This window comes from Rhododendron vialii, chromosome 6a, assembly GCF_030253575.1.
Source record: "Rhododendron vialii isolate Sample 1 chromosome 6a, ASM3025357v1".
Taxonomy (NCBI): domain Eukaryota; kingdom Viridiplantae; phylum Streptophyta; class Magnoliopsida; order Ericales; family Ericaceae; genus Rhododendron; species Rhododendron vialii.
This window is the reverse complement of record NC_080562.1, coordinates 33,408,746-33,416,619: the sequence shown is the minus strand read 5'-3', so window position 1 is coordinate 33,416,619 and position 7,874 is coordinate 33,408,746. Positions and strand designations below refer to the sequence as shown.

General features: G+C 34.4%; 1 protein-coding gene across 1 annotated transcript; it reads left to right on the top strand.

Moving 5' to 3' along the window:
• The first annotated feature begins 1,191 nt into the window (after window positions 1–1,191).
• On the top strand, window positions 1,192–7,874 carry LOC131330665 (protein DETOXIFICATION 40-like). The gene is made up of 7 exons (XM_058364329.1): window positions 1,192–1,659; window positions 3,112–3,743; window positions 3,864–3,920; window positions 4,255–4,493; window positions 6,451–6,569; window positions 6,668–6,754; window positions 7,562–7,874. Exons 1-7 carry the CDS (start codon window positions 1,306–1,308, stop codon window positions 7,625–7,627), a joined length of 1,554 nt encoding a protein of 517 aa, XP_058220312.1. The 5' UTR covers window positions 1,192–1,305; the 3' UTR covers window positions 7,628–7,874.

Genomic DNA, 7,874 nt, shown 5'->3' with positions numbered 1-7,874 from the left:
GGGGAAAGAATACAATACACACATTTTATTTGGGTGTGTATCATATGCACCCTCAAAATGTTATGAATTATAAAAAAAAATGTTACGAATCGTATTGCTAAAAAGTTACGAATCGTATAAAGGTTACGAGATACACCAAAATGTTATGAATTATAATGAAAATGTTACGAATCGTACTGCTGAAAGATTATGAATTATAGAATAAAAGTTATGAAATATACTAAAATATTATGAATGAACCATAAAACAAATGCATACGGTACACTTTTTAAGGGGTGCATATTGTAGACTTTTCCTTTCTTTTGTATACACAAACAAACTAGCTAGTGTTGTGTTGCTAGTGTTATGGTACGTATCACATGCAAAAATCAACAACCAACAAATGTCACAAGATTAAATATAAAATTACTGGTGATTCTCGATGTACGAAAATTAAAAAGACTTATAACGAATTAATAACTGGGACATAGCAGATACACTACAAACGTACGTATAAGTTCTATGTTATGAAAATAACAAATAGAATCACGCAAGCACACGAAAATTTACGTGACTTCGCTTAAGCTTAAAGCTGGAACATACTTCATTTACAGACAAAGGATGACGATAGTTTACCATATATGAACTAACTAAAGTGATTATAAAGAACCGACGATAATCTGTAAGTACTTTTGATTGAGGCCGCAATGACCAAGAAATAACCAAAATATACAGGATTTCATATCCGAAATAAACTGATTTCTAATCCGCAATTCTCGACTCCCGTACGGACGGCGGCAAGAACAAAATTCAAGGAATTCTTTAACATTCTACATGCAACTCCTATTTTTTAACAGTCCCATTCCCTCACTCCACTGTGTTAGTAATTATTACACTTGACTTGATATTCAATATTTAATCCACCACCAAGTCCTTACAATATTAAATTACTCCCTTCGTCCTATAATATTTGTTCAGTCCCCAAAACAGAGACATAAAAATAATACTATTTTGTAAGAAAAGTTGAAAAAAAATCAACAATTTACTAGATCTCGACGAGCTCTTTTAACTTATGAAAAAAATTTAAATTTTTTCTCGAAAGAAATGCATTATTTTGTAGTCCTCGTTTGGCGGACCGGACAAATATTATGGGACGGAGGGAGTATGTTGTTCTATATATAGCCATTATTATATACCACCGCATGAGTCACCAAAAGGTTCTACAACTTCCCAAGTACTTGTATATTCCCACCAGTACGCTTCGGTACTAGATCTCTCACAATATCACACTCTCCACCAAAACAGTACTGTAGTACTAGATCCACTATGGGATCACTCCACGGTCAGGACCTTCAAAAACCTTTGCTCCAATCCGAAGAAACGCCACCGCCGCCGACTTTGTTATCGGATCAATCATCAGATGGTCACAAAGAGGTGAGCGATGAGCTCGAGATGGTATTGTCTAGCGCAGACTTGCCGTTTCGTCAACGCATCCTGCCCGCAGTTCGGATAGAGCTGAAGCTCCTGTGGCAACTGGCTGCCCCTGCCGTGTTCGTTTACTTGGTGAACTACGTCATGTCCATGTCTACCCGGATTTTCTCCGGCCACCTTGGGAACCTCGAGCTCGCTGCCGCCTCCCTCGGTAACAGCGGCATCCAATCCTTTGCTTATGGTCTCATGGTATATCCGCATTTCTCTCTTTCTCACATTCATACATGAGAATTGGAATTAAAAATCAATTAATAGTAGGTATAGTAGTTTTTAGATTTTATTAATCAAGTTTGGATGATATAAATGAGCGATGTGAAATAAAATCTTGCCAACACAAATGTGTAGATTCCACCCAAAACGGGTGCCGAGAAAGAACCGGTGATGTGCTTGGGCGCCGAAAAATTTCTCGTTTGAAACCGTGTTTTATTTGTTGAATACTCCATAAGACATACTAATGGGTCCCAAAGGGCACAGACCCACTTGTGGATCTAAATTCATAAAATGTCTTCTTTTTTTTTTTTTGGGAGAATAGATGTTACTAGTCGTTTAGTTTGTCGATGTTAATTCATCAACTTGAACCCAACAAGAATTACTAGTGTGTGTGTGTATATATATATATATATATATATACCAAAAATGGTTCTATATATACGATTGAGCCAACTGTCTTGAACTAATTCCTGTTTTTTTTTTACCTGAGAAGGCATATGAAAACAAAATAAATCTACGAATCACTTCAATTAAAGAAGTTGCAAAATTTGCCAAATCTTAAATCTATAAAAAATTAATTTAAGGTTCACTATTGATGTTTGGACCAATGCCTAATCCACTAACATTTTTGACATGGGATTTGGGTCCATTATTGTAGTAATTTTTCAAGTGTGAGGTCCACTCTTTGTTTGTAATAGGACAAAAATACTTTTACGTAAAACTTTCCCGCCACATCGGAGGTCCATGGGGAAAGTCGCCGTCGCAGGCCATAGTGACTAGAGATGGGGAAGAAGATATTGACCGACAAAAATGTTGACCAATGAATGTGTTGACTATGTAATAAAAATAATTAAATGAAGTTTTACAGATTTGGACATATATCATTACCCGTTGATCTTGTTGGCCTAATACAGAGTCCAGATTTTCATATATAACCATATTTGTCTATATTATTGGCATGATATATATGAAGAATAGATCTGTATAGATATCATTACAGTTGATGTTATTGGCATAACACAGAGTCCAGATTTTCAAAGATGTCTGTGTTGTTGGCAAAATAAAGAGAACATATTTGGACAGATAGCATCATTTGATATTATAGGCACAAGACAGAGTCCAGATTTTAATCAATAACCATATATTCGTATTATCACGATTTTTTTTTATTTTAGTTTATCAAATTGTCACTATCACCGGTCAACATCTTATTCTCAATTGGTCAAACATTTTCTTTCCCACCAGTCACCATCTCTGGTGCCAACAACTTTTCCGGTCAATTTTCCGGCTCCGACCAATTTTCCCATAAATCTACACCATATATCTTCATTTCCCGAAATTGTTTTGTCACCGGAATTTCTTTCCAAACGTAACATTTTTTGTTTCTATTTTTCGAGTTTCATAAGGTTATGCTTTATTTGCTATCAACAGTTAGGAATGGGAAGTGCAGTGGAAACCCTATGCGGACAAGCATATGGAATTAAGAAGTACCAAATGTTAGGCATTTATCTCCAGAGATCAACCATTCTCCTTACTGCAACTGGGTTCCTTGTCTCTTTAATCTACGTGTCTTCCAAGCCCATTCTCATATTACTTGGCCAATCAACAGAGATCGCATCGATGGCCGCTATCTTCGTCTACGGCCTAATCCCTCAGATATTTGCGTACGCCGTGAATTTCCCGATACAAAAATTCCTGCAAGCTCAAAGCATCGTCAACCCAAGTGCCTACATTGCCGTAGCAACATTGGTTATTCATCTGGTTCTGAATTGGGTTGTGGTCTTCAAACTTGGGCTTGGGCTTTTGGGTGCGGCCCTGGTATTGAGTTTTTCTTGGTGGGTAGTTGTGATAGCCCAATTTATGTATATTGTGCTGAGTGAAAAGTGTAAGTACACTTGGGCTGGGTTTAGTGTAAAGGCTTTTTCAGGCTTGCCCGATTTCTTTAAGCTATCGGTTGCTTCGGCTGTAATGCTGTGCTTGGAGACTTGGTACTACCAGGTTATGGTGCTGATTGCTGGGCTGCTAGAAAATCCAGAATTGGCTTTGGATTCTCTCTCTATCTGGTGAGTTTGGGCCTTTTTCTTGCTTTTTGTCTAAATTATTTGAGGCTAATTCTGATAATTGCTTGAGTTTCAAGTTTTGTTTCAATCAAAGTTTTATTGTTTTGTGGTTGTCAATTGCAGTATGACAATTTCGGGATTCGTGATCATGATCTCGTTCGGATTCAATGCTGCAGCAAGGTTAGCCTAGTTTTCTTTCACTACACGGTTATGCTATTGATAGTCCACTGCATTGTCAATAAGACTAGAAGAATACAGAAAAACACAGTTTTCGATACACATTTCAAGGGCACTTTAACTCGTAGAAAACTGTGTTTTTCTGCCTTATCGATAGCCCATTAGGATGTTATTAGCATTTTTCTTTTCTATATATGAATCTTTTATCTTCACAAGTGTACCTCTATTTTGGCTCGCCTAAGATGCTTTTTCTTGCATGTTATACGCAAAAACTTTATCTTTTGCTGTTACACACAATGTGTAACGATTTTCTTTGATTAACTGTATGACTGACCAGTGTGAGAGTAAGCAACGAGCTAGGAGCAGGGCATCCGAAGTCAGCTGCATTTTCTGTAGTCGTTGTCAACATAGTCTCTTTCATTACATCTGCGGTGTTGGCAACTATTGTGATAGTGTTTAGGGATGTTATAAGCTATGCTTTCACGGAGGGTGAAGCTGTGGCCAATGCTGTCTCAGACCTTTGCCCGCTTCTCGCCATTACCCTCCTCCTCAATGGTATTCAACCTGTTTTGTCAGGTGAGCTTCTATGAATTTTCTTTTCCGAATCAGTCATCCAATCTCAATTATGATCTATGTATAAAATAAGGGTAGACCTATGGTACACACCCCTTAATAAGTGTGTATCGTACGCACTCTTTATATATTCCCTTGGATTTGAGATAATCTAATCTTAACCGTTCAATTTTTTAATTAAAAAAAGGCAACCTATCTAACCGGTCATCACTTATTTTATTGTTGAGTTTCTCTCTCTCTCTCTTCTATCTTTAATGTGCTTTCAAATGCGGTCCATTATCAAATTGGGTGGACTAGAAATTGGCATTTTTAAGAATATATATTTTTTACTTTCTAAACTATTAAATTTAAAATTATGAAAACAATAAAAATAATTTAAAACTAATTTAATAAACCGATAAAGTTAGACTGTTTGATATGATCAATTTTTTATTCCAATTTGATCAACATGACATTATTAAATTTTAATGTCTTCTGATACGTACTTGTCAATATCCGATAATCTTTTATTTTAGTAACAATGTTGAATATCATAAGACTTGATATTCTAACGGTTTAGATCGATCATCCTAACAAAAAAATAAAAAATAAAACTTAAGTTAAAAATTGGAGGGATTTTGATTTTTTGGATTAAATTTTTTATAGAGAGAATTTGATTTGGAGAAATATTTTGAGAAGAAATTGCAATTGTATTAAAAATTTTGGGTATAGTAATTACTTTTTGGTGAATTTCTTAGATGAAAATTTTGAGCGAGAATTTCATTTTTAGTTTAAAATTTTGAGATATTGTATAGGAAAAAAAATAAAATTTCAAAAAAATAATATGGATGGAATTGAAAATTAAGATAATATGGCAAAAAATTTTAAATTTTAAAAAAATAATGTGGCAAAAATTAAAAATAATTTTAGTTTAAATTTCGTATAACATATTGTGCTTAGGTAATGACAATGCACGTTATTGTTACTGAATTTGTGATTTTTTAGACATGTATTTTGCTTGGATATAATTATTATTGATTGTGGTAATACATATTTTGGTATTATTACCGAATATTTTAATCGATTTCTTTGGTAAGACACGTTGTGGTAAGAAAACATCAATTTGTAGTATTGTCATAACAATTGTGGTAATTATATAATTTGTGGTATTTACATAAGTTTTCTTTTGATACGTTGTGGTAAGAAAATGACAATTTTAGGTGTTTTCATAACAATTGTGGTTATTTTATAAAATTTATGGTATTTTACAAATATTTTTGGCTTGGGTATAATAATTGTTGATTCTGGTATGACATATTTTGATTTTGTTATGGAATATCATAAAAGTCAAAATTTTTTTGGTACAACTCATTGTGATAAGATAATGCCAATTTATGGTGTTGTTATATTTGGTTGGGGTATAAGTATTATGAATTCTGGTACGAATAATTATAGTTACATAATAACAATATTTTTTAACTATAGGTAACTTGCTAATGACCTGTTTAACAAGTAAATTTTAAAGTACAAATAATAACTAACATTAGAAATATGCATTAGAAAATCAAAAATCGGCATAATGAAAACCTATCATAGCTTTCTCCATAAAATAAACTTCAATTTCCTGACAAATGCGGAGCTCATTGCCATGACTTAGTACTGAACAGTTCGACTCATGGAGTTTACATCTCGTTTTGTTTATGCCAATTAACCACTAATTTAGAGTCTTTCTGACTAGATGAATTTAAACCAGCGCCTAGAAAATGAACAATCAAATCATCAAATCGAATCTGAATATGAGCGCTCACTGGGCCAACCATTCATTTCTCTCTGTTTTCTCTTTTATCTAGTTTTGTCTCTATTGCTCACCTAATTCTTGTTGTCCCTGTATGTTTCTGATTAATTAAGATATGTTAACATGAAGCTGTTAATTAATTTTTTTAAAATTGATGTCATATATGTGAACTGTGCACATGTGAAGGTGTGGCTGTTGGGTGTGGATGGCAAGCTTTTGTTGCTTACGTCAACGTCGGATGCTATTACATGGTTGGAGTCCCATTGGGTGTTTTACTTGGTTTTTACTTCAAATTGGAGGCTAGGGTAAGCAACAAAATTAGAATCTCACCATGCATTTGTACTATTTTATATGTGATGAATGTCAAGAAACTTGTTGTACTAATTATTTATGGAGTGTGCAGGGGATATGGACAGGGATGATAAGCGGAACAGTAATACAGACCTTCATTTTAATATGGGTCACCTTTCGAACAAATTGGACAAAAGAGGTAATTCTCAAGTCATTTTTTATTCCAAAGATTTAGTTAAATAATACTGTAGAGTCTTATATGATTTATTGTATGCTTGGGGATAGTACATGAGATTTGCACCTATATATGTGATATATTTAGATTAGGATGAGGTAAAGGTTTTTCAAGCATTACTTTTGGTTGTCGGAGAGAAAAGGTTAGATTATCAAAAGACAAGCTACTTCTAGGGCTATATTCAGCAAGGTGATATAGAATAGTATCCACGGATTTAAATATTGGCCGCTGCGTTGCGGTTGTACAGTTTATTGATAACGATACACCCTGCTATATCAGTGGTACAAAATATTCACACCCGTGTTGGCCGATTCCCGATATGTAACGCTTTGTATTCGGTTTTTTGTCCTCTTCAAGATCGCTACAGCTGCTTTAGGTTCCCTGGTGCCCTACATAATGTTAAAAAAAAATTCACAAACGTTATGTCTGATTCCTGCTGTGTATGTAAATGTTTGGGTGGTGGGTGGACTACATGAAATATCCCTCAAATAGTAAGCTTCACATGTTATTTGAATAGTGCTACGGTAAAACAATTCACACTAAGACTCTCGATATTCTTCAACCGCGCTACTACTTGTCCGAATGCTTTCATTAAAATTTTAAGTTTCTCAAACAGGAAATATATTTGGAAGGACAAGAATTTTATTGTTAGTAAAAGTCCATCAATTTGTTGTTGCTAATTTAGTGTCGTATTATTTGAAAAGAGCATGAATGATAATACTCCACATGAACAATAACTAGTTTTGGGTGAAAATTGGAAATCAATTGCAGGTGGAAGAAGCCATGAAGAGGTTGGATAAGTGGGAAGACAAGAAGGAACCAGTTTTGGTGAATTAAAAGACACATTTCTCATTGATCAACGCTTTCCTTGGATTTCACGATGGGACAACTAGCTTAATAAGTTAACAGTTTAAAAGGAAAAAAAGAGAGAAAATACACTATTTCATTTCGGTGTTGCATTTTTCTAGGCTTATCAATTGATTCGTTAGAAAAAAGGTATGTTAAGTGTGAGGTTATTGTTTGATGTACAAGAAACCAGAATAATTAAGGCAATGTAAATTCTCGTTGAGCGTCTTCGGTTGTT